The 27,804-nt window shown below is 39.1% G+C and overlaps 1 protein-coding gene and 1 pseudogene across 4 annotated transcripts in view; both read left to right on the plus strand.

The window, feature by feature from the left end:
* On the plus strand, positions 1-17,749 carry LOC146521095 (uncharacterized; annotated as a pseudogene). The gene is made up of 8 exons (XR_014873197.1): positions 1-113; positions 569-901; positions 1,483-1,593; positions 2,035-2,360; positions 3,108-3,431; positions 8,918-9,244; positions 13,118-13,444; positions 15,312-17,749. The product of XR_014873197.1 is annotated as an uncharacterized LOC146521095 (transcript).
* The window catches only part of LOC146521096 (uncharacterized), a 23,467-nt gene continuing 13,272 nt past the window's right edge, over positions 17,610-27,804 (plus strand). For all 3 annotated transcript variants that reach the window (XM_085154385.1, XM_085154386.1, XM_085154387.1), the window contains exons 1-4: positions 17,610-17,744; positions 22,727-23,074; positions 25,402-25,737; positions 25,819-25,920. In XM_085154385.1, the coding sequence (XP_085010511.1) occupies positions 17,708-17,744; positions 22,727-23,074; positions 25,402-25,737; positions 25,819-25,920 (823 nt within the window). In that variant the 5' untranslated portion in view covers positions 17,610-17,707. The remainder of the gene's footprint in view (positions 17,745-22,726; positions 23,075-25,401; positions 25,738-25,818; positions 25,921-27,804) is intronic.

The raw sequence follows: 27,804 nt of genomic DNA on the forward strand, positions 1-27,804 counted from the left end.
CTTCAGCCTCACTCTGAGAAACCTGCAGCTGACTGACAGCGGAAGATACACCTGCACACTCAGCAATGAAAGAAATAAAGTTACAGTGGGAGATGTACAGCTGCAGGTCAAAGGTCAGCAGATGTCCTGATAGTCGTACAAACCACAGTCCAACAGTGCACAGTAACAGTTGGCTTTAATGATACTGTATCTGTTCAGTGTTGTGACTTTATCTGGACAAACTTCAGTTTTAAACATGGTCCTTTATGAGTTGAGATCTGAACGTTTAGTTTTATTTGAGGTTTTGTTCACCAAAAAGGAAATCCCTCAGAAATATTTGATTCAAACGTCCAAAAAAAACATGAACTGTTCTTCTTTTCATGAGCACAGATGTCATCGTCCTCGTTCAGGACAGACTCTTTATAGAAAGTGACTGATGTCTTGTCCCAGCAAATGCCCTTTTTGCTGCTTTTTGTTGGAAAGTATTGTTGTTGTATATGATCACGACTGGTAGAACATACATACCCAAACTAGATCAGTGGAACGACTATCATTTCTGCTTCTGGTTGTGGTTTATTATCATTTGCAGACCAGCAGGTGGAGGTGAAGGTGGAGGAAGGCTCAGACTCCGTCATCCTGCCCTGCAAAACAACACCTCACCTGCCCAAGGACACCACAGTGGAGTGGACGAGATTTGACAGAGAAATCTTGATGGTCCATGTGTATCCAAACAGGAGTGACCACCTTAAGAACCAGGACGACCTTTACTGTGCTCGCACGAAGATGAACGAAGACCTGCTGAGAACTGGAGACCTCAGTCTGACCCTGAAATACCCCACAGAGAGAGATGGTGGAGGATACATCTGCACCATCCACAGGGACAAAGACATCCTGAGACACAAAGTAGTGCTGCAGGTCAAAGGTCAGACATGGAGATACTACAGATGGTGCCACTTTGTTATGTCCCATACCAATATCAGAAATTTGGATATCTGCTGATACAGACATGAATCCGTCTTTTGTCATTAGAAAAACTGTTTTTCTATGTCGTGCTGCATTTTGTAAGTTCATACTCAAGTTTTAACAAACAAACACATAAAACTAATCATGCAAAATACTTCACTTTTCAACAATACTGATCCTTTTATTTAAACATTTAGCAGAACTTTAAATCTACACATTTAAAGTAATATTCAAAAAGTAATTTAAATGCAGTTTATGCAGTTTTCAAAACTGGTTATGAAAAAAACAAGTGCAATATCAGGACAAAATGATGTTTATTTTCAACAACTTAAAACAAAACACGTTGTAACAGGACACTTTTATACTTATAGCTGAACGTAGTGGAAAGCAATGCAAATAAATGTAGACTCGGCTTCATGATGGATGCCAGTATTTCTCCCTGATATCTGATCCAGTAATTTAGGTCAGACTGATAATGTTGCCATATATCCCTTCCCTAGTAGATAAAGGTCAGAGGTCATTTTTTATGTTTCTCCACAGAACCATTTCCAGCCTGGACAAAAGCCCTCCTGGTTCTCCTGCTTCTCCTGCTTCTTGTTCTCGTTGTTTCCGGAGGTCTCATATTTCATTTTCGTCACTATTTCATGTCAGGTGAGTGTCTCCTACTACACTACCCATAATGCATTTGTGTGGTTAATATTTGTCATTTGTTGACTTGTTGGCGTCAGTTACAAACAGCTGCTACAGAGAGCTGAAGAGAGTAAATGTTCCTCCTTGAGTTGTGCTCAGTCATGTGGTGGAGAGCTTCAGATGTTCAGACACATGAGATCTTCATGGTTTCTGTGCTGATGTGTGTGAGACATGGCCGACTGTGGAGGCTCAGTCTGACTGTTCTTCTGCTCTTCATCCAACATGTCTGCAGCACTTTACAGGACGCTGCAGACTAGTTACCAAAGAACGAGTCAGGAACACATCAGGAACAAACTGAGACACAATCTGACTGAGACTAGAAGACAAGGAGGGGACAGGGAGGTCATGTGACCACCACAGCTGCTAATGATGTCATCGTGTTGTGCTTTGTTTTTATCTCAGATTACCAGATTGAGGTGGATTCAGGGGTGGAGTCTGTCCAGCTGCCCTGCAAAACCACAGTTCGCCTGCCTAAAGAAGCTAAAGTGGAGTGGACGGACATGAAAAACAGGAAGGTCCACGTGTATGAGAACGGCTCTGACAAACCTGAAGAACAGGACGAGGTTTACAGAGACCGAACGAAGATGAATGAAGACCTGCTGAAAACTGGAGACCTCAGTCTGACCCTGAAACAGCCCACAGACAGTGACACCTACACCTGCACCGTACCGTCTACAGCAATAAGGGAAAGAATCTGATAAAGAAGGAAGTGCTGCTCACTGTCAGAGGTCAGGGGTCACAGTGGATCGTCACAAACTGAATAGATAGAAATAACTGAGGACACATATCCAGAACTTATGATCTTCAAATTTCATACTTATTTACTTCATGCTGTTAGCAAATGTGAATGAAAAAAAGGTTTGGTGGTCAACATTTATTTAAAATGATCTGAGCAGTTAAAAGTCAAAGAATAACCAGTTTAAACAGGTGACTGTTGTCATGTTTATATTATAGCTTTAACAGTGTACAGTGTAGTCCCATCCTCCATGAGCTGTTTCTCTTGTTGAAGAGTATTTTTATAAAATGTGGTTCAGGTGAATTACCCACGAATAAAAATAAGAGTCTCTTTTTCTCTCCGTCCTCCTGCCTGCATCTGCTCATCATCAAATGTGAGAGTCTCACTCAGCACCAGCCTCCTTCTTTAGGAGAAACAGCTGGATGGACTGTTTCACACGTCAGTGCAGCTGATGATGTAAGATGAAGGTGCAGGGAGAGAGTGACTGAGCTAAACATGCTGGAGAAGCATCAAACACAAGTAAAGATGTGACTGTGAACGTGTGACATTATTACTGCGTTCTTTAACACACAGTCTGCTCTCGTAGTGATTGGATCAAAGTCTCTGTTCAGACATATCTGAGACTGGAACCAGTCAGAAAGGATTTCAATGGAAACATTTCAACTTATCAAATCAAAGAAAATGTTCTCAATGCTCCTGCTGCTGCTGTTGTCATCATCTTGTGCTTTGTTTCTCTCAGTTTACAAGATGGAGGTGCATTCAGGGGTGGAGTCTGTCCAGCTGCCCTGCAACGCCTTAGTTAAACTGCCTAAAGATGCTAAGATTGAGTGGAAGGAAAAATGCGGGAAGGTCCACGTATATTAGTACGGTTCTGACCAGCCTGAAAAACAGGAACAGGATTACAGAGACCGAACGAAGATGAACAAAGACCTGCTGAAAACTGGAGACCTCAGTCTGACCCTGAAATACCCCACAGAGAGAGACACAAACACCTACACCTGCACCGTCTACAGCAGGGAGGGAAACATCCTGCTGAAGAGACAAGTGGAGCTGAAAGTCGGAGGTCAGTGCTGTAGATACAGGTCTGAGGTTTGAATCTTGCTTTCTCGGTAGTTGTGATCAGTAGAAATAAAAAGCTAACTGAAGGAAAAAAGGGTTTCCAGTAAAATGTGTCTCTTTGAGTTTGGAGCCAAGGTGAAATGACTGATTATGAACTTTTAAAATAGCCCTAAATAACTCTGCTTTGTGTGAGTGAAAGTGATTCTTTAAATATTAATATCTATAGATTAGCAAAGTAACTCAGGGACCCTCACCATTGGCATTAAAGGATGTGTGCCAGTTTTAATAGGCTCTCATTTGTGCTCGTGTACGAGCACTCTCCTTCACACATGAACGTTAGTTATGTTATTTAGTTATGTTATTTAGTTATGTTAATGTTAGTTATGTTATTTAGTTATGTTATGTTAGTTAGTTATGTTATTTAGGTATGTTATTTAGTTATGTTATGTTATTTAGTTATGTTATGTTATTTAGTTATGTTAATGTTAGTTAGTTATGTTATGTTATTTAGTTATGTTAGTTAGTTATGTTATTTAGTTACTAATTATGTTATAGTTATGTTAATGTTAAAGTTAGTTATGTTATGTTATTTAGTTATGTTAGTTAGTTATGTTATTTAGTTATGTTATGTTATTTAGTTATGTTAATGTTAGTTAGTTATGTTATTTAGGTATGTTATTTATTTATGTTATGTTATTTAGTTATGTTATTTAGTTATGTTAATGTTAGTTAGTTATGTTATTTAGGTATGTTATTTATTTATGTTATGTTATTTAGTTATGTTATTTATTTATGTTATTTAGTTATGTTATGTTATTTAGTTATGTTATGTTATTTAGTTATGTTAATGTTAGTTAGTTATGTTATGTTAGTTATGCTATGTTATTTAGGTATGTTATGTTATTTAGTTATGTTATTTAGTTATGTTAATGTTAGTTAGTTATGTTATGTTAGTTATGTTATGTTATTTAGTTATGTTATGTTATTTAGTTATGTTAATGTTAGTTAGTTATGTTATTTAGGTATGTTATGTTATTTAGTTATGTTATGTTATTTAGTTATGTTAGTTAGTTAGTTATGTTATTTAGTTATGTTAATGTTAGTTAGTTATGTTATGTTATATTATTTAGTTATGTTATGTTAGTTATGTTATTTAGTTATGTTAATGTTAGTTAGTTATGTTGTTTAGTTATGTTATGTTATTTAGTTAGTTATGTTATTTAGTTATTTTAATGTTAGTTATGTTATGTTATTTAGTTATGTTAGTTATGTTATTTAGTTATTTTAATGTTAGTTATGTTATGTTATTTAGTTATGTTAGTTATGTTATTTAGTTATGTTATGTTATTTAGTTATGTATGTTAGTTATGTTATTTAGTTATGTTAATGTTAGTTAGTTATGTTATGTTAGTTAGTTATGTTAATGTTAGTTAGTTATGTTAGTTATGTTATTTAGTTATGTTAATGTTAGTTAGTTATGTTATGTTAGTTATGTTATTTAGTTATGTTAGTTAGTTATGTTATTTAGTTATGTTATGTTATTTAGTTATGTTAATGTTAAAGTTAGTTATGTTATGTTATTTAGTTATGTTAGTTAGTTATGTTATTTAGTTATGTTATGTTATTTAGTTATGTTAATGTTAGTTAGTTATGTTATTTAGGTATGTTATTTATTTATGTTATGTTATTTAGTTATGTTATTTAGTTATGTTAATGTTAGTTAGTTATGTTATTTAGGTATGTTATTTATTTATGTTATGTTATTTAGTTATGTTATTTATTTATGTTATTTAGTTATGTTATGTTATTTAGTTATGTTATGTTATTTAGTTATGTTAATGTTAGTTAGTTATGTTATGTTAGTTATGCTATGTTATTTAGGTATGTTATGTTATTTAGTTATGTTATTTAGTTATGTTAATGTTAGTTAGTTATGTTATGTTAGTTATGTTATGTTATTTAGTTATGTTATGTTATTTAGTTATGTTAATGTTAGTTAGTTATGTTATTTAGGTATGTTATGTTATTTAGTTATGTTATGTTATTTAGTTATGTTAGTTAGTTAGTTATGTTATTTAGTTATGTTAATGTTAGTTAGTTATGTTATGTTATATTATTTAGTTATGTTATGTTAGTTATGTTATTTAGTTATGTTAATGTTAGTTAGTTATGTTGTTTAGTTATGTTATGTTATTTAGTTAGTTATGTTATTTAGTTATTTTAATGTTAGTTATGTTATGTTATTTAGTTATGTTAGTTATGTTATTTAGTTATGTTATGTTATTTAGTTATGTATGTTAGTTATGTTATTTAGTTATGTTAATGTTAGTTAGTTATGTTATGTTAGTTAGTTATGTTAATGTTAGTTAGTTATGTTAGTTATGTTATTTAGTTATGTTAATGTTAGTTAGTTATGTTATGTTAGTTATGTTATTTAGTTATGTTAGTTAGTTATGTTATTTAGTTATGTTATGTTATTTAGTTATGTTAATGTTAAAGTTAGTTATGTTAATGTTTGTTAGTTATGTTAATGTTTGTTAGTTATGCTCTACAAGGTTTTACTAAGACTTTTATAAGTAAATGATGACAGAAATCAGTGATTGGATGCAGTAGCGGTTTTGCTGTTATATGAGCGACATAGCGGTTCCCCAGGGCAGCATCGTGGTGGGGGCGGCATCACGGCATTGGCAAAAAAAAAAGTTGCTCGTAGCCTACTCATGCTGCCCCGACATCAGCCAGCGCATATTGGGAATGTCACAGGCACCCATTGGTTTTCTATCGCCCATTTGCTGGGAGTAAGGGCGCCCTCCGTTTGCGAGGTGCGCCTGCTGCTTGCGGCACAGGGAGGAGAGGGCGGGGCGGCGGGGGATTTTCTGACCGGCTGGAGCAGCGTCTAATAACCAACGCGCAAAATAAAACAAAATAAAAACAAAACAACAAACACGAAAACACCAGACATCATGATACAGACTTATAATTTGCACCGATGTTTTTTCAAAATTCTGTACGCGAAAAGTGAGCACGAGAGCCCTCGGTGCGCCTGCTGCTGAAGTCAAAGTAAACTTTATTGTCATCTCCGCTACAGACAGTCCAGTATATAGAGAGACGACGAGGCTCCAGTTACAGCAGTGCAAGTAAACAAACAATATATATTTAAGAGTAAAAAATATAATAGAATAATATATAATAATATAATATATAATATATATATAATTTACAGTTTGATGATTTAAAGTCTCACACAAGCCGTTGAAAGGGGAGGGGCCGGCTGCTTCCAGATAGAGCACATTTCATTTATAATGTTGTAAATCCAAGCCCATTATGTATTCATGATTTGAATCCTGGGTTGTGTGAAATCCCAGAAATTAGACAAAGTGAATCTGTGAACTAAGGTGTAGGTGTGTTAGATCATGTTGTGGTGATCCTCGGGTTGGGGGACTTGTGTTCATACTGGAGTGCAAAATTAAAACCAATGGAAGATGGACAAGAAAAGTTCAAAACCATCATGTCTTCAGTTTAGAAAAAAGAGAAAAGAAGAGGAGGAGAAACGAGCAAAAGATACAGGTAAGCAGATGTGTGATTGGATGGTGGCAGGTCATCCTGAAACAATCAGAATACTTTATTAATCCCTAAGGAAATTATGTGCGTTACAGTTGCTCTAAGACGAAATGGTAAAAATAGTAACAGTAACAGACTAAACTCCAAACAATACATTATGTTACACATTTAAGAAACAGCACTAATATGTACAGATCACTCAATTATAAATATCAAGGATTAACAGAGTTGAAAAGATCGTGTGCAAACAGGGTGTGACTATTGCAGTGTTTACAGTGTGTTAGATAGAGGAGTTGTACATTATATACAAAAAATCCACTTATTAATAAATAGCTGAAAAAGGAAGAACATGTGCAAAAAGGGTGTAGCTGTTGCAGTAAACAGTGTGTTAGATGGATGAGTTGTACAGGGAGCCACAGGCAGGAATGATTTCCTGTGTCGTTCAGTGTAGTCTTTGGCAATCTCAGTCTCTCACTGAACGTGCTCCTGTGACTGACCAGCACGTCATGGAGTGGTTGGGAGGTGTTATCCAACATTGTCTTTATCTTGGACAACATCCACCTCTCAGACACCACCCTAACGGAGTCCAGCTACATCCCCACAACATTACTGGCCTTGTGGATCAGTTGATTTAGTCTGTTGGCATCTGTGACCCTCAACCTGCTGCCCCAGCATGCAACAGCATAGAGGATCGCACTGACCACAACAGAGATGCAACAAAATAACATAGTGGGATTGTGACAACCTCTGTTTACGTTTGTTAGCCACTTGGCTATGATAGTAAACAGTAGACACTGGTGTAGCTTACTGAATCTGTTAGACTGTGTTCAGCACAATGTTAATGAGTCATTGTCAGTTGGCGCCAGAGGGGATGTTCACCCAGGGCACCAAACAGGCTAGCACTGCCACTGATTGAATGCACAACGAGGCCTGGATGAACTTCAATTACATGCTTCCAAATTCAGACAAAATGACGTTATAGTATTTTGACTTTAAACTCTCATTTTGACGACAGAAGCTGCTCCTCAGGTCGATTTGTTTGGTGGTCTCTTGCTTTAAAATAGAGGTATTACTTCCTGTTGTTCCCAGTATTTTAGCCTCCCCACCTTACAGCATGAAGTTCTTTAAAGCAACTGCTGTTGTGAATTTGTGCTGTAATAATAAAACTGAATTGAAATGATCAGTCAGAGAGGGGTTAGTAAATACATAAATGGAGACAAACTTGAGTAGAGCTAGCAGGCTGCAGCTGCCTTGAAAGCCCTAATTAAAACATCACCACAGCCCTCTGACAACTCAGTCACAGGCTTGCCAACAATTAAACAGCTTAATACTGAACAGAACAGAACTTACCAACTAACCTGTTGTGGCATACACATTAAACAACAAATACAAACTTACTCAGGCAAAAGCCTCATTGACCAGAGCCCTGGATTGCTTACACCCAACACAGAATTAACCAGAGTACCCAAAAATAAAAAAGACAAAGCAACAAAAGTGTGAAGGAAGAACTTAAACTCAGCTGGACCCTTGCTGGGCTAAAATGGGAAATTGTATTTTCCAGTTAAGTAACACTATGTCAGACACCTACAAGAAAAATAATCAAAAACAAAATATGTCACTTGTTATGTTCCCCCAAAAGGTCCAAAGCACTGCCACAGCACATGCACACAAGCTGCAAAACCAACAAGATTCTCTGTCACTAGAGCTCACCGTTCTTTCACCTTAAGTACTCTTAACATTTGATTAAAGTCAGATGAACACAAAAAAGGTGGCATCTAAGGCAGGAGAGACACACACGAGGTCAGAGTCACAGGAACTCCTGCTAGGACTGCAACATTGTTCTTCAGCTTTCTCTACAACTGTGAAACTGTGCAGAGCAGCGCAAGGTCAAAAGGGTTCATGCTGTGTTTGTTATCTTTGTCATCCTCTCAGACTGTCAGGTAGACGTAGAGGAGGGGGTGGAATCTGTAAAGCTGCCTTTCCAAACCACAGCTGCGCTTCCTGAAAAGGCCACAGTGAAGTGGGAACAATATAAACCAGAATACATGATGGTTCACATGTGTCAGAGTGGATCTGACCAGCCTGACAAACAGCACCAGGTTTACAGAGACCGAACAAGAGTGAATGAAGACCTGCTGGAAACTGGAGACCTCAGTCTGACCCTGAAACAGCCCACAGAGAGAGACAGTGGAGAGTACAGCTGTGTGGTCATCAGTGGGGACATCTGGAGGAAGAAAACAGTGCTGCTCACAGTCACAGGTTTGTTTGTGTCTTTGCTCTGATATGTAAGTATAATGTTGTTATTACCTGTTCAGCTGTAGACAAATTATAAAAAGAAAGTCAACCACAGCAACAATAACTTAACATAATTAATAATGCAATCAAAGAGAAGTCCGGGAGTGCGTATCTGGGTACTGGGGGAGGGGCTTAAGTCTCTATGAAGCAGGAGCTGCTTTTTTCTCAGGAAAATAACGTCATCATTCCTGGAAGATCTCACACAGCTCTGTGCTCAGAGAGAGTCTAAAGTTTCTAATAGCTTCTTGGCGTTTTTGTTTATGTGTTTCTTCTGTTCCTGCTCTCAGACCAGTAAACACCATCAGTGCTGCAGCTGGAAGAATAAAAACTAAACATGTTTTATGCAAATTTAAACACAACAAATGTTAGTGGGATACTTATAATACAGAGTAGGGCTGGGCAATATGGCCTAAAATTCATATCGCGATATAATTTTAAGCATCTGCGGTAACGATATATATCACGATATATTCTTTTCTTCTGTATAACGTATTTTCCACACTATAAGGCTTAAAATCCTTTAATGTTCTCAAAAATCGAGAGTGTGCCTTATGTATGAATTCTGGTTGTGATTACTGACCTCGAACCGATTTTGGCTGCAGAAATCTGTTAAAAAATGTTTTAGTACAACTTTGGTAAGCCGCACTGCTTGATGGATTGTCAGAGCATTACGGCTGCCGTAGTGAGGAGCTTCACGGAGTAATCTGGGTCCTAAACTCCGTCAGATTCAGGTCCCAAAGTCAAACAAACACTGAGTTAAAAACGGTCTAAATTCTTTAATCTTTAATAAAATCATCAGCGTTGCTGCTTTATCAGGTGTAACAATTAAGTTTAACATCCATGAAAACAGAATTTATTAAATTTAACGGAGTTAGAAGTTAGCAGGAAGTTAGCTCGCTAGTTTCCACCTAAACATGTTGTGCTACGTGATTGCTAGCGACACAGCTATGTTAGCATAACATTAGCACAGTGAAGCTGGAGGATGAACGCCAACTTTTCTTCAACTCGATAAAAGTTAGCGTGAGGGATTCTGGTGGTCAGGGACAAATGCAATCACATAGCAGGATGCTATACACGGGACAAACTTCAGTCAGGAGAACAACTGAGATTATTCATCCACAATACGATGTTAGTCATTAATAGACTGCAACAACATGGGAACAGAGCAGCTGTGAGAGAATTCAACATTAATGAATCAATGTTACAGAAGTGGAGGAAACGCAGTTTTTGGCTTTCCCCATATTTCAAAAGTGCTTCATCTCTTTGCTGTGACTGTCGCCCACCATAATTTGCAGATGATAATGGTTGTAGCCGCTGCAATGCTTCCGACCAAAACAGGCGCAGCTTGATGACATCATCAACATGCGCTATCGCGATAGAGCGATATAGTCAAAATCTCTATCGTTGGCCAAATTTATATCGTTTCTATCGCCCACCCCTAATACAGAGTTTTCAATACCTCTGAAGTTGAGAATGAAACGTCTTTAAAACATCTTGAACTGTTGTCATGTTTAAGTTATTAGCTTGTGCTTTGTTGTCTTCTCAGTCGCCAAACTGGAGGTGGATTCAGGGGTGGAGTCTGTCAAGCTGCCTTTTAAAACCACAGGAAACCTGCCTGAAGACATTAAAGTGGAGTGGAAGGAAAAGTACGGAAAGGTCCACGTGTATGAGAACGGCTCTGACCAGCCTGAAGAACAGGACCAGGATTACAGAGGCCGAACGAAGATGAATGAAGACCTGCTGAAAACTGGAGACCTCAGTCTGACCCTGAAATACCCCACAGAGAGAGACACACAAGTCTACACCTGCACTGTCTAGAAGGAAGAAGGAAGTGCAGCTGAAAGTCAGAGGTCAGTGCTGTAGACACAGGTCAAAGGTCAGAGGTGTGAATCATCTCATTTTCTGTTTCCTGACAGTAGTATCCGTCCATCCATCCAGTTGGAGCCTATCCCAGCTACCATAGGGAGAGAAGACAGGTCGCCTAACACACACAGAGAGACAACCATTCACACTCACATTCACAAATACTAGTAGTATAATAATGTAATTCTGGCTGATGGTACCATTTTAAAATGCTACCTCAAAAATGTATGCTAAAAAATATCTTACAAAAATCTTTAACACTTTTTTTGTTGAGACAATTTGAGACCTGAAACTTTTAGTTACTGTGCTGTGAAAAAAACCACTGATCCGTCTTCTTATTTGTTTTTCCTTACTGAATGTTTGTCGCACTTATTTCAGATAATCAGTTTATAATATTATACAAAATTAACCAGACTGAATACTAAGTGCAGTTTTTAAATCTTGATTTCATTTATTAAGGGAAAACATATCCAAACCTGCCTGAGCCTGTGTAAAAACATTTTTCAGAAAGCACCTTCACTATCCACACTCTGGTCTGGCCAGATTATTGCCAGAATCAAGAAGTCACCTAAATAGACATTTTCTGAAAAAGTGAAGCAAGCTAACAGACCTCAAAAGCAACACATCATGTCACTATTTACCACAAACCGCAGTGAGAGCCATTGTCCACAAATAGAGAAACCATGGAGCTTTCCAATGAGTGGGCCAAAATGACCCCAAGAGCTCAATAGCTCATTCAGGTCACAAACGACCCCCAAACTCCAAAGAACTGTAGGCTAGAGTCAGAGTTCATGACCCCAGCATCAGAAAGACACAGATCAAAAATGGCCTACATAGCATTTTTCCCAGGTGAAAACCAGGTGAGCACAAAGAAAAAGGCACGTCTCACATTTTCCAGAAAACCTCTTGATGATTTCCAAAACTTGTAGTGGAATAATCTGTACAGGAATACACCAGTCAGACCAAAGCTGAACTTTTTGTAAGGTTTGAGTCCTGTTACATCTGCATCAATCTAACAGCATTTAATAAAGAGACACAGCAGCAGTCAGACATGGTGATGGTAGTGTGATAGTCTGGGCTGCTTCGTGCTTCATTGCTGCATTTGATGGAATAATGAACTCTGGTCTCTACCAGAAAATCAGAAGGAGGATGTTCAACCATCAGTACCTACTCTGAAACTCATGATTACAATGATCCTGAACACACCAGCAAGTCCACCTTTGAGTGACTCAGAAGGACCAAAATGGAGGTTTTGGATCCTGTAGTTGAATCCAGGCTCAGATCATGTTAAGATTGTTGATATGATATTGAAAACGCTCATGCTGGAAAACCATCCAATGTGGCTGAATTACAACAATAATGCAAAGTAGAGCAAAAATCATCCACAGTGCTTTAAATGACTCATCGCCAGTTATCACAAACGCTTGATTATGTTTGGGGGAAATGTTGTCCACGTTAGGTAGGTTTGGATAACATTTCCCTTAATAAATAAAATCATAATTTAAAGTACATTTCGTATTTACTGTTTAATATATTACATTTTTTTGATGATGTGAAACATTTAAGGGTGACCACAGCCAAACCGTCTTCTCACACCACAATATTTTCTCTTAGCAATGTTTCTTTCCTGTGGATTTTTTCTGGCAAATCTCCGATGGTCAGGAGAAAGTTCTGTCATCTGATCAACAGATGTAGCTGAGATGGAACAAGGTCAACTTTGTGTTTTCAATTTATTTCCAAAACTCCTTAAAGTTATTATAAATCAGGTGTGTGATCATTTGTAGAAGAATAGCGGTTAGTTTCACTCATGTTAAATGAGCTCCAGTTTGGACACAGTCCTTCTTTTAAAGACTGGATTTGAGTTGAATTAAAAAGATTTCTGCCTCTTTTATTTTTTTCTTAGATTTGCTTCTGTTCTTCAGAAACCGTCTGCTGCTTTCTGTAGAGCTCATGTTGTCTTTGTCATCCCCTCAGACTGTCAGGTAGACGTGGAGGAGGGGGTGGAGTCTGTAAAGCTGCCTTTCCAAACCACAGCTGAGCTTCCTGAAAAGGCCACAGTGAAGTGGGAACGATATAAACCAGAATACATGATGGTTCACATGTGTCAGAGTGGATCTGACCAGCCTGACAAACAGCACCAGGTTTACAGAGACCGAACAAGAGTGAATGAAGACCTGCTGGAAACTGGAGACCTCAGTCTGACCCTGAAACAGCCCACAGAGAGAGACAGTGGAGAGTACAGCTGTGTGGTCATCAGTGGGGACATCTGGAGGAAGAAAACAGTGCTGCTCACAGTCACAGGTTTGTTTGTGTCTTTGCTCTGATATGTAAGTTAATGCACCGTTAAATGATTATTACGAGTTCAGAATAATTAAAGAAAGAAATACAACCATAGAAAAATTAGCATTTACGGAGTAATTACGACAGATGTTCATGAGTGAGTATTTGAGTAGTGAGGGAGGGGCTTTAGTGCTGGTATGTTTCAGTATGATGATCTGACGTTAGAAGCTCCCGCTTCTTCTCTCGATCTTGCAGCAGCTTCATTGCTGGAGAAAAAAAAATGCTTGAACATGAAATGAAATATAACTCAAACTAGAAAACAAAACCAGGGACAGAGAAGCAGAATGTTACTAAGTATGGATGAGAAACACAGCATGGTGAGGGCACACTGTGACAACTGACAGAGAAAAACACTGGACCTAAATACACGGACACGACAATGAGAGGACGGGGAACAGTTGGTAACACAGCTGGGACAAATCAGACCTAACAAGACAAAGAAAGCAAAGCAGGATAGAGTAAGTGAGGCTGTTAATGTAAAAACAGGAAGTATAGCACAGAGAAGCAGACTTGACACTGAGAACGAGACAGAGGGAACATGGAGACAAGCGTGACAAGACAACGAACACTAGAAAGGCAAAATAACAGAAACAAAAATCCAAGGACTAAAAATATGACACAAGCAGAACCAAAACCCAAGAATTACAGTAATCAAAACACACACAAATACACACTGTGACAAGTACTGATAAGTTTGTCACACAACACGTGAAACAAAAAATGATCCCCATGAGCGTCACCTACTGCAATCAGATGATGATACAATGATTAACAATCTATGAGGAAGATAAAAATATACCACTAAAATGCAACTAATGCTGCAGAAAACTGTTAAACTTGTGATTTATTGCACAATCATTTTATTTGCAGTTCATTATTTCATCAGTGGGTGCGCTCTCAGTGCTGTTGATTATTTCTAAGGTTTACTGTCCCACAGCCCAATAAACAAGATCAGGTGTTGTGTGTGTCAGGTGTTCTAGTAGCTGCAGTTCCATCAGTGGAAAAGAGACTTGGTAACAAATTACAACACATCAGAAAAACAATTGGACATTTTCAAAATTCTGAAATGAATACACACATTCCTGTGACAAGGCGACGCAGTTTGTGCTTCATTCAGTGGTTTCAGTAAAGTACAGCTGAATGTGCAAATATAAAACATCAAGCACAGGATCTGTAATGCTCTTAAAACACACTTGAAATAAAAGAACCAGTGAAAATGTGACACTTCAAAATGATTTTAAACCATAACTGTGAAAATAATCTGCAACAAACAGCTTGAGTTGTTGTTGTCTCAGCTGCAGATTCACTGCTGTTCAAAGGTTTGAGAGTAAAGAGGAAATATAAATCAGAATTCAAACATCTGCACAGTCTGTGTACAAACAGTAATGCAGTGTAAGTGTCCTGTTTTAGGATCTAACTTTAATGCTTATTGAACATTTCAATTGTTGTAAAGTTGGTTTCAGAAATAAAGTTGCATCTCCTCATTGCTAATACTCACCAGGGAAACACAAAGACATCATAACTCTATGAATCATGCATCAAAACTATGAACTATAACCAAACAAAGACTGTTGAATAAGGAGAATGACACAGTGATGGAGTAGATTAAGTGTGCACAGACCAGCAGGATGATGGTCAATAGTGCTTCTGTGCTCTGCTCCTCAGTCTGTGGCTCAACCCAGCTCACTGTCATCTGAACTCTGGAGTTAGCACATCTCCTGTGTTATTGAAAACTCTCTGCAGGACCTCACTGGACCAGTTTTCACCGATTATGTCTGAGGAAGGAAGCGAGTTTTGTGTGTCTGACTGTGTTGTGTCTCCTCTGCAGGGAGAGTTCAGGTCCAGGATCAAACAGGGGACATCAGGAACAGAAGCAGCTCCATTGATCCGACTCCTCTGATGGCTGATCAATCAGTTTGATCTGTGTGTTCTTTGATTATTGATCAGTGATGTCAGAGTGGAGTCAGTGTGATGTTGTTGTTGTGTGTTTGAGACTTTTAGTGTCCATGAAGGTCTCTGCTGCCGTAGATCCTCTGAACTGTGACAGAGGTCTCACTCTGGAGGAAACTCTCAGCACTTTCCAGCAGCTCCTCCATCATGGAGGACGTTCCCTCACTGTAACAGGTGGAGGAGAGAGGAGAGGAAGCACAGGTGGATCCTCTGAGGAAGAGGAGCGTTCCTACAAACCACATGATCACATGACCAGAGGACAAGCATGTGCAGAAACACATTAAAGTCAGCCTGCAAACACGTTTGTGAATGCCACTCTTCTGTGTTTCAGCTGAAGACATTTGAGTCATGTTGTGTTTGCAGAACATGAACATATCAGAAAAGTCTGTCTTTGTCTCTGCTGCCTTGAGAAAACCTAAAAACCCGTCTGGAGGAAACATAGTTGGTTATCAACCGTCTCTGTTAAACTTCATGTCTTTTGCTCCGAGTGTGAAGCTGAAGTGTTTTGTGTTCCTGCTGAGTTACTGCTCCATCCAGCCTCTTTACTTTCTCTGATTTAATGCTGATTTGTGGCCAACATGGTGCTGCAGTCTTTTTGTGTGTTGTTTGTTTTTAGATAAAGTATTTATATCATTGAAACCATCTCTGTTGTCTGTGTGGATTTTTCAAACTTGTGTAATTTATATTATTGAAATATTAAATCTTTCCTTAGATGACATCTAAACACCCGTGACCCCTCTGACCACACCAGGGTCGCAGCTTTCCCCTCTTCCTGTCTCTCTGCAGCTCCGTGTTCATGCTCGTGTTTACAGAGATATTTCTGCCTAATCGGTGATTAAATCACGCAGGCTTTTATTTGTTTTATGAAGGAATGAATTGTCTAATTCAGTTCATATAAACAGGTTACATGTTTACATTCATCTTTCTCTGGGTTTGGATGATTACCTGGGAGGAGATGATCAGCTTTACAGAGTGACAGACTGATGTCCTGCCAGCAGGTGGCAGCACATCTTCATCATCATCATCATCAGTACTGTGAGAGAAGTTCAGTGGAGTCAACATCCAGAGCAGCAGAATGAAAGAAACACAAAACACTTCAGCCTCTGCATCAGTCTGAAGTTTAATAATGTACAAGAACAAAGCTGAATGTTTCAGTGCTCACATCTTTGTGGCAGCAGCAAAAAAAAAGTCTTATTTATACGTGGAGCTTTGAGATGAAGGGATTCTTCCGCAAACTTAAACAATATTTTATTAAAATGAAAATATTTTAGAATAAATTCTTAATCATAGAAAGAAATTCTTTGAATGTGAAACTGGAAAAGAGAAAAACATCTTAGACGATTTCTTTCTGTCACACAAGTTTTTTTTCTTGAGTCTCTTTAAATGACAGTTCTCTGTTTTTCTCCTTGAATCAAAGTTTTCTCTATCAATCAGTTTTCATAAATAAACTGTTTCTTATAGGCGTTTCTATACTCAAAGCACTTTAAACAACGTCACTCATTAATCCAAGCACTTTTCCCTCTGACATCCACACTGTGATGCATCACAGAGCAACTTGGAGTTAGTGTCTGGCTCAAAGATATTTGGGATGCACACTGCAGAGACTGAACCACCAGCCTTCCAAATAGCAGAGGACCTGCTCCACCACCTGAGCTACACCCCAACAATGAGTCACATTCAGTGTGTGCAGCCAAACATGATGGCAGACTGCCACAGATCACTTCTGAGGAAAGAGGAGGCGTTCAGCTTCCTCATAGTTTCACACCTGCATGAAGCAGCCTCACCCTGAAAGCTTCAAATCACTGTCAGCTGATCACTTCCTGTGCTGTGATTGGCTGAGCTTCAGGCCTTCTCTCAGTCAAACTGTAAACAGGGATTGAGACAGTGTGAGGGTTTGTGGAGTGCCACAGTGCTGTAATGAATACTGTAGTGGAAGAAGTTCTTTCACACTCTTCATCCTGCAGCTGCTGTATGTCCATGATCTGCATGGAAACACATCTATGGAGAGGAAATCCAGCTGCTGAGGGTCACATCTGTATCATTGTAGGCGTGAAACTACGAGGAAAGCCGACGTCCTCCTCTTTCCTCAGAAGTGATCTGTGGCCGGCCGGACTTCATTCCACAGATGTGGTTTAACAAAGTGTGAAGCTGAACTCTGAGCTGTGACAGTGTGAGAGTGTGAGAGTGTCAGTAGATGATCAGCAGAGGAAAGTGAAGCTGCTGTGAGCTGATGTCCTGAAGGGCTTTTAAAGAGTCTCTGAGTTTGACAGGAACATGAAGATGTTTGTGGTGTTTGTGATCCTCCTGCACGGTAAGTACACCTTCCTCTCTCTGCTCTCATCATCAGCTTTTCTTTCATCTCTCTCTCTTTAATGTGTTGAAGTGCAGCAGGAGGAGATTTCCATCAAACACTGGATTCTGATTCACATCAAACTAACAATCCAAAGCAGCAACTTTCAAATCTCTGGATTCTTCTTGGTGGCTTTCAGATGAGCTCATGTTACAATCAGCTGCTGTGTGTGTTGTTGTGTAGCTGAAGCTCTGACTCACATTTCATATGTGACCAAAGGAAACTTGGTGCTGTGTGTGTGTGTGTGTGCGTTTGTAGGTCTTTGATGTGCCTTGAGGCGACTTTTGTTGTGATTTGGCGCTATATAAATAAAATTGAATTGAATTGAATTGAATTGATGTCTGTCATCTTTGGACTGAACATAAATCCTATGAATTGATCATAGACTTCAGGAAGCTGTGGTTATTTTTTAGTTTGGATTCAGTGTGAGTTTCCTCCATTCAGCCATAGGTCTAGTTGTGCTGTGACATCTGGACAGAGCTGTAAGTAAACCTTAAGTCGATTATGTCTCTGGGCTGTAGCTGAAATCACTGTGTTCTGTAGAGGCAGTTTTGGTGCTGTGGGCGGGGTCTGTCAGGTGAAATGAGCTGATGGGAAATTAGAAAACTCCCCTAGGAATAAAAACCAAATAACAGCAGTTTAATGATTTTAATTTGTGCAAATCTCCATAAACTCATATGAGGAGATGATCTGTTCCATAATAAGCCGTAGTTGGCATATAACAAAGCTGTTTATTTGTGTCAAACTTCATGTCTTCTTTTGTTCCTCACTGATGCACTGTGACAAGATAACGTACTAATTTGGCAGCATGACCTCATTATTTCACCCGTGGCTGCACTGAAATTATAATTCAATACTCATGAACTCAGTGATTCAGAGTAATCTCCCACAAAGAGACCACTTACAAGCTTGAATAAAGATCGTTGGATGACGCTACAGCTTCACTGTTTCACTGAAGACGTCACACAAGATGATGTATTTAAAAAGTGTTACGTGTCTGCAGGCTGCATGTTTTCTTTCCCCTTCCTTTTGTTTGCCGTTCCCTTAGGTTGCAGACTGCAGGCTGATGTCAATCTGGGGCCATCCAACTAATTAGAGGAGGGGGACCCTGATTGGACAATCCAGGAGTGCACACCTTAATAAGGAGACTCACCTGTGGCTGGGCGTGGCTCTCTTCCCTCCTTTGAATTGTTTGGCACATGTCTGAAGTGTCTCTGCTGTCCTTCTTTTGTTTGGTAATTGTGGTGGGAGTAAAGTGGACTAGGTAAGTTTGGGGACCCCATACACTTACTCACGTAGAGTCTTTTTGTTAGAAACACTAGGTAAGTAGGTTGGTGCCACCCATGTAATTTTGAGCTTGTTTTGAGTTGAGGTTTAGGGTTTTTCCCTCTTGTTTTTGGTTTTCTAGAATAATAGCTCAGTTAAGTTTTGGATTTGTTTTTTTGGTGGTTTTTTTGGCACAACCTAACTGTCCCTTTCTCCCCCACATTTGTTGTTTGAATTGGGGTTATTTATTTTGTGAAAGCGCTACCATTAAACATTTTTAATAACACCTGTACCGAGTTTCCAGAGTTGTTGTGTTATCCCCTCCTGCCCTCGAGGAGACGTAACAAAAGCTTTTAAACAAATACATTAAAATTACTCCAAATATGATTAGTTCATTTTATACATTTAACATCAATTTAATTTAAATTAAATATTTATTTTAATTTAATAAATTGCTGCTATTTTTAGAGATGATTTCTAATTAGAATAAGTACAATATACATAATTGTTGAAATTGCAACTTCACTCTGCTCTAAATAGAGTGAAGCTGCAACTCGTGATGGAATAATATGAGTGGGAGAGAAAGGACAGGAAGGTTTAAAGATCCACAGAGAAAAGAGGCATTCCTACAAGAATGACAGGGAAAATAAATCAAACTGAAAAAAAATGTTAACTATGGTCAACTATGTTAAAATGCAGCTTAAAATATAATTTTTCTAACTGTAGCTTTAGATTAATTTCATACTTAGTGATGTTTAGTCATTCAGTCACTACCCACATAGCAAGCAGGTCTGGCCCGGATCTGGTATCGACCCGGCACTGCTGGCTGACTTCTGGCATGATAAGACGTATGTCATGCAGATCTGGACCAGGCCTGGTATAGATGGGACTGTCTATGTGATGGCATGCCATATCTGGCTTGATTGTGGCTTGGTTTATGTGGCCCAGGCTCATAGAAAACAGGCCTGGCCTGGATCTGGCATCAAGCTGGTACTTCTGACTGACTGGTGTCATGGCAGGGTGTATGTCAACCAGATGTGGGCCAGGTCTGGCAATGATGGCACTATTTATGTTCCTATTTTCCTATTTTAGTTAGAAGACCAAAATGCCATGTTGCAATACTATACTGCTATGGTAGCTAATGTTTCAAATGCAGGTTTGACAGGTTTGTGAGTGTACACTTTATCCAAAACTTAGTGAGGGTTTACTCATGTTTACCACTGGGTGGCTGTAGCTCAGGTGGTAGAGCAAGTCACCTACTGATCGGAAGGTTAGTGGTTTGTTAGATCTGGTTTGCCAGATGTGGCCCACGCATGGGCCAGCACAAGGCCAGTTGCAGTTTCACACTGATTTTCTCCACAAGTGTACGGTTGCCTCACTCCTATTAGGCCACACTCCTGTGTGATGTTGCCAGAGTTTGTCTGCTCGTTCCAGATATTCGGTCAAGGACTCATTGGCTTCCAACTTCAACCCTTTAAGTGCCCTTAGATCTTTGACTCTCAGGTATAGGGTTCAAATATGTTCCCACAGATTGTTTCTGAAGGGAGTTCAGTCATAGCACTGAATGAAGCTTTTAACCCTCAAAACACAGAATGCCAACTCTTGATGAGAACATACCAATGTGTATAAAAAGAAATCATTAAATAACAGCTTTATTTAATCATTTTATTCCTAACAAGGTGCGTCAGGATTATGGGGTGTCTGGCCCATTGCTACTGGCAACTCAACCCTTACAACTGTTGCAAAAACTTGGTCTGCATAGCCAGCATTAAGTCACACTCATTCCTAGTAGGCCTGGACTCCGACAGGGCTGCCCTTTGTCACCAATTCTGTTCATAATATTTATGGACAGAATTTCTAACTGTATCCAAGTGGCGGAAGGCTTTCACTTGGATGGTCTCAAAATCTCATCTCTGCTTCTGCTGCTTCAACTCCTTTCACCAACCATGTTTGGTTCCTTTGATGTCCTTGTATTTAATCACTGCCACTTTCCTGGGCAGCTTGTATCAGTTCTTCCAATTGTTCTTTGTTTACTGTAGTATTCGTAGTAGAACCCTCCATTTCCATTATGATCCACATGACATGAATTGCTGAGTCTGTATAGATATTTTACTCCTCCTTCCTCCTGAAAGTTGTATTGCTTTTGGAGAGAGCCAAAATTTCTGCCACCTGAGCTAAGGCAGATTGTGTGATGTTTCCTTGTACCGATGTTTTTATGCATCTTTCCATCATGGCATGCACCCCATAGCAAGTTTTCTCAAGATCTGGATCTACCAGTGGCTCAGTTTGCAGATCTGATGTCAGTTCGATGTCTGTAACTGCTTCCTTTGCAGTCATGTTGTTGATGTTTCCTTGATGTCATTCCTTCAGCCATGTTGATTACTTGAGTGCCATAGGTGATATGTGGCTGTATAAGCATGCTGTAGATCTTTATGTTATTTGCTGGTGTCAAAGTGGATGCATTCAGAGCTCAAAAATGCCTCGACTCCATGGTTTATGTTCGCTTTTCATGATCTTTGATGGTGTCACGGCAAATGGAGTGAGCCGTGTGGAGGAAATAAATGAGGAATCACGCGCAGGCACTCGCTGAGATGCGAAGGTGGTTTATTGCAACATAAAGCACAAGGGGAAAAAATGGCAAAACAGAGCTAAAGCTACACTATACTGGGAGAAAAACTAAACTACAAAACAGCAAACCAAAATATGAAGGAAGGCAGATGAAGGTACATGATGGTTGACAGGAAAACACACAGTAGATACACAGACTGATCAGCAACTAGTACATGAGTAGACATGACTTAAATACACACAGAAGAACACAGGGATTACAAACAGGTGGGGAACACAGCTGGGAGTAATTGACCAGACGAGACAGGGGAAGCAAAACAAAATACACTGACATCAGACATGACCCTTCAAAGTAAAACAGGAAACAAGAGACAATTCACAAGACACAGACTAGACACTGAACTAAAAGGGACGCATGGAAAACTCAGGCCCGATACTGACACAGAACCAAAACCTAGGAAAAAACAAAGACATCAAGAAATCGAAAATTAATAATACAAAACAAACCGTGACAGATGGCCTTTGATGGTATTTCTCCTGATTTTTGATTTTACACTGATTTTTCTTGTCCATTTTCCATGTTGTCCAATCTTCTTCTTTCTCCCTCCTTTTTCTGAAAAAGTACAGCATTTACAATTCTGTCTTTTTCAGAAACATCCACACTGAGAGCCTACAGTCTCCTCCTCATGATCGTTGTCAGTGTTTTCTTTTTGATTCTCAGGATCTGAGTCACTCATTCTCTCCTTTCTTACAGTTTGCTGTTCTCCTCCATTAATCTCCTGAGTTGTTATTGGAGGAATCGGTGTGGAATCTCTTTGTAGCTTGTCCGTTGGAAGGAAGAGGTTTTGGAAGCGATTATAGGGAGAACAGGGGTGATCTCCTTCAGGCCAGAGCCCCAGCATTCATGTGCTTTCGTTGCCTAACATCTGTGCAGTTTAAGTTTGCTTGGCTGGATCCTCTCTGATAGTCATGTCAGACCAATCTCTCAATAGCTTCTCCTTTGCACTCTGTTCACCAGCATCCTGTTGTTTTTTTCCACTGAAAAAGTGGACTCTGAGACAAAGGCAAACACATTTATTTCATTTGTGTTTCTGTTTATGTGTCCTCAGTTTCCCAACATGCTCTAGCTGTGGTGGTGGAGGTGAATGAGGGCGAAAGATTTGTCCTGCTGCCCTGCCAGTTCTCAGGTAATATACCTGAGGAGCCTACAGTGATGTGGACTCGCAGTGATATTCATCCCATATCTGTCCACCTACAACGAGAAGGAAGAGATGATCTCAGAGGACAAAACCAGCTTTACAGTGGGCGCACATTGATGAGACCTGATGCTCTGGACATTTTAGACTTCAGCCTCACTTTGAGAAAACCAACAAAAATTGACACCAGCAACTACACCTGCTTCATCACTGATGGAAGAGTAGAAATGAGGCTGACAGATATACAACTGGAGGTCAAAGGTCAGTAATAAATCAAAACACCTGAAAACAGTTAATAAATTGTTATGACTCACTTGAAGAAACCAGCAGCAACATGTAGCTCAGAGCTAACCTCAGTGGAAACAGGATGTCTCTGCTAAAACAGCTGGAGTGTTTACTGCATGTGGAGGGTTACACTCACAACATTTACACACTGTACACAGTGGAGAACATGAGCTCTCTAGCTGCAGCTCACAGAGCAGCAGGAAGTGTCCTGATGTTGTACAGACTGAGACTGGAGGAGCTGCTATTGAACACAGACAGAGTTTTTAGAAGTGCAGCCGGGAACACTAAAAAAGACTATGAACAACTATGAACATTATTTAGCACTGGGACATGAAAGGAACTATGACACCAAGAAAAACATGAACTAGAAACGTGAACATGCCCAGAATAAAAATGTGTGAAAACACATAAGACAGATACATAGACTAAATACACACAGGAGATGATCAGTGGAAGTGGAAACACATGAGGAAACTGCTGACAATCAGACAAGGGAAACTTAAACACGGGGGACAGGACCATGAGAGAAGTTAATTGTACCTCCAAAAATGACCAAAATAGACCCAAATAGAAACACTAAATGAATAAATAGAGAGGATTTGTTTAAGTGGAAATGCCCTTTCTGAGAAAGGTGCAGCGAATGTTTAATCAAGCCATTGAGAATGACAAGCAAAAAATGTCAGCTTGGGTTCAGGAGACAGACAGCCTCTCTACTTTTAAGGTTAAACTTCAAACTTTCTTTTTTCATAAAGTTTATAGTTAGACACTGAAACAGGGAGAAACTATGATCACAAAAACTCACTAAACTGAAGAAAACTGAACTCAACTGAAACACACTAACTATGATGAAAGAATAACCAAGAACCCAAGCGCCAGAAACTAAACCTTCTAATAACAACTCAAAAGCACAAAACCCCAAATAACCCACTTGGAGAATGAAATTTAACTTAGAATATCATGGACAAATAGTCCAAAACATGAACATGACACTACTTTTTTCATTCCCCAGGTGTTTATACCCAACTATAGCGTGTCATTACTGTGTCGTGTCAAGTTACTTGAAAAAAGTAATCAGTTACTGATTACGTCCCCAAAAAAGTAATCCTGTTACTTTACTGATTACTTATTTTCAAAAGTAATTTGTTACTTAGTTACTTAGTAATTTACAACCTGAATAGGTGATAAAGTGATAGATCTTTCAGCCCAATTCTACTTTTTCTACATAATCATCATACAAAATGTAATCAAATGGAAAAGTCTCTTTTTAAAACTTGTTTTATTAGTTTTAATCTTTTAACTTTATGCATCAAGCAAACATTTAATTATCTGCAACATTCTCTGACTGGAAGAAATTTGTTTAACATTTAAACCTATTTTCTACACATTCCAGCACATAAAATAAAATATTTTGTGTGTTTACACTCAGTCTTTCAAATAGATGCAAGTAAAACACAGCAGAAAATAAATAAAGTCATAGACTAGCGGTCCTGTTGCTCTATTTTCACCTGTAAAGCAGGAGTGGGGTAGGCGGAGGGTTACCCTGGTGCAGGTGTGCAGCGGTCAGTGGAAGAATCCGCGAGTTTCTCTGTAAGTTTCCCATTACGTCGTAGCTACTCGGTGCTTGTTTGGAAGTTTAGGGGTTTTTTTCGCTGTAAAAAGAAGTTTTCTTCCCACGCACAACGGACACTAATGTTTTTGTCACTTTTTATGGAATCAAACTCAAAGTAAGGTCAGTACTTCCACGCTTTAAACGCTGCACGCTCATACTCTCTCTGCACTCGATATATGATCCATTGTTGATCTGCACACAGCTGTTGTCACGAACGTCGCACTCGCTTACGTCACTGTCATGAGACACTCTCGCAAAAAAATCACAGTTTTAGTAACGCAGTAACGCAGCGTTCCTACGGGAAAGTAACGGTAATCTAATTACCGTTTTTCCAATAGTAATCCCTTACTTTACTCGTTACTTGAAAAAAGTAATCAGATTACAGTAACACACTACCCATCTCTGGTCATGTCTCTCTTACTTTCTTCGGTCTCTTCTTCCTCTCACCCTCAGCGGGTTTTGTGTGTCCTTCTCTGAGCCTGTTGAAGGTTTCTTCCTGTTAAAAGAGAGTTTTTCCTTCCAACTGTCACGAGGCAATTTAAAAATTTCTTGCTCAAAGGGGGTCATCTGATTGTGGGGACCTTCACCGTACAATGTGACAAACTGTTTTTCTTGTGAACACAAACCATATAAATAAAATTGAACTGAATAGAATGAGCTCTATAACTGATATTGTGGTTTATTGTCATCTCAGACCAGCAGGTGGAGGTGAAGGTGAAGGAGGGGTCAGAGTCTGTTATCCTGCCATGCAAAACAAACCCTGACCTGCCTGAAGATACCAGAGTGGAGTGGACTCGCCCCGACCAAGAGCAGATAGTGGTCTATGTGTATTCAAACAGGAGTGACCACCTTAAGAAACAGGACGACCTTTACTGTGGTCGCACGAAGATGAACGAAGACCTGCTGAGAACTGGAGAGCTCAGTCTGACCCTGAAATACCCCACAGAGAGAGACGGTGGAGGATACATCTGCACCATCTACAGGGACAAAGACATCCTGAGACACAAAGTAGTGCTGCATCATGTCAGAGGTCAGAGCAGTAGAAACGGAGCAGAGGTCAATATAGTGTACTGAGGTCAAAGGTCATGTTCCTCTTTTCGTTTCTTCACAGAATGGTTTCCATCCTGGGCCAAAGCTCTCCTGGTTCTCCTGGTTCTTCTTCTTGTGGTTTCTGGAGGTCTTTTATTTCATTTCCGGCACTATTTCATGTCAGGTGAGTGTCTCCTACTACACTACCCATAATGCCGATGGTCAGCAGGTTTCCTCTGGTGGCTCCTTGACTGCGGCTCACACAAACTTGTTCCAGAAGCTGAAAGAGTTGAGAGTTACAAACAGCTGATACAGAGAGCTGAAGAGAAACTTCCAGGTTTGTTCCAGAAGTCAGAAAACCTCCTTCAGACTCAGTCATTGATCAGTGAAACAGCTCCACAACATGACTTTACTAAACAGTGTGTGTGCTTCACTGCATTGATCTGACACAGAGGCTGCATGTGGACAAGCTGTTCTTTCATTATCTGCAATTTAACCAGGTAAAAGTCTCACTGAGATTAAAGTCCAAGAGAGACCAGCAGAGGGCAGCAGACATCACAAACACAACAATATTAGTAAAGAGATAAATACAATATTCCACACAGACAAGTGAACACAAAATGTGAATGATGTGAAAAACAGATTACTACAAGAGTGTCACACTGACTAAAAGAGCTCTCTTACTTCTTTAAAAATGACTTAAAGCAGCCAAACAGGGATTTATAGATAAAAACCAAACAGGAAAATCTACAGATATACAGAGATGGACATTTAGCATCAGCACACAGAACAGTGATGTACACGATTTCTACAGCCAGCAATAAAACAAAGCACAACGATGGACACTATCTAATCTGTTTTGGTACAGGATGGGTGCAGATCACTGTAATCCAATAAACACAAAAAAGTTACAGAGATGAAGTTTTTCCTCATTTGGAGAAGAATCAAGATTTATGCCCAAAATTTCAGCTTGGACCCGATCCTTTCAAACTGAGCTTTAAATGACAAATTCTGATCTATAATGATACTGAGATACTTATAAGATGTGACCATTGCAGTTTCAGCTCCTTGAATGGGTTTGTTCTTAGGAAACGTTGATAACAACTCTTTGCTGTTTAATAATAACATCAACTTGGATTTCTCTGCATTTAACACCAACTTAAGTTAAATGGGACTGAACAACATCAAAGTCTTCAGAAATTCACAGGTTTGTTTTACTGAAGGAGACAAACAATCTGTCCTCTGCATAAAGATGGAGTTTATTTATTTATCGAGAAAAGAACAGTGGTCCTAATATAAAACAACGTGGACACACTGAGTTGTAGCTGATGAGTTAAAAACAAACTCACAGCATTTACAGAGAGACCAACATTGTTTAGTCTGTTTACTAAAATGACAACTGTGTGAAAAACCTTCAATAAGTCAAAACAAAGAGCAGCTCATCAATGATGTCGTTCACCACTTCAACAGCAGCAGTTATTGGGCTGTTTTCTGAATCCTGACTGATGCTGAGAAAGAGTTTCATTTTTGTACAGAACATTTTTTAGTTGTTCACTAATAAGATTTTTGTAAACTTTCACTAAACACACATAATTTAGATTCAGGCCTGTAGTTATGAACATCTGAAGGATCAACTCTTTTCAAAGGGAGAACATGGACAGATTTGCATATTTCAGAGATCTCACTGTTCAAAGGCTGAAATGAAAAATATAAGTTAGCAGTTCTGCTGTAACATCTTATTAAGAAAATAAGGATCAAGTTGATTTAGTCCTGCAGATTTATTTGGATCCAACAGATTTAAGGTGCTGTGGACCTTAAATCTGTTGGATCATTCAGTAAAGTGCATCAGTCTTTTCAAACAAAAGCAGCCATCTTGGTGGATATATCCTCATAGTAAGATTTTGTTATTATCCTAATTTGTTTTTGGATCATTCAGATGTTTAGTGGTATTGAGTGGTAGAAAAAAAGGGTCTAAAAATCAAACAGTCTGCCTCAGATTTAGTTTCTCTGGTCTGAGCCCACACAGCATCTCTTTGTTTAAGGAGGCTGGACAGCTGAGGAGAAACCC

The sequence above is a fragment of the Neolamprologus multifasciatus genome, chromosome 3, assembly GCF_963576455.1.
Source record: "Neolamprologus multifasciatus chromosome 3, fNeoMul1.2, whole genome shotgun sequence".
NCBI classification, from domain to species: domain Eukaryota; kingdom Metazoa; phylum Chordata; class Actinopteri; order Cichliformes; family Cichlidae; genus Neolamprologus; species Neolamprologus multifasciatus.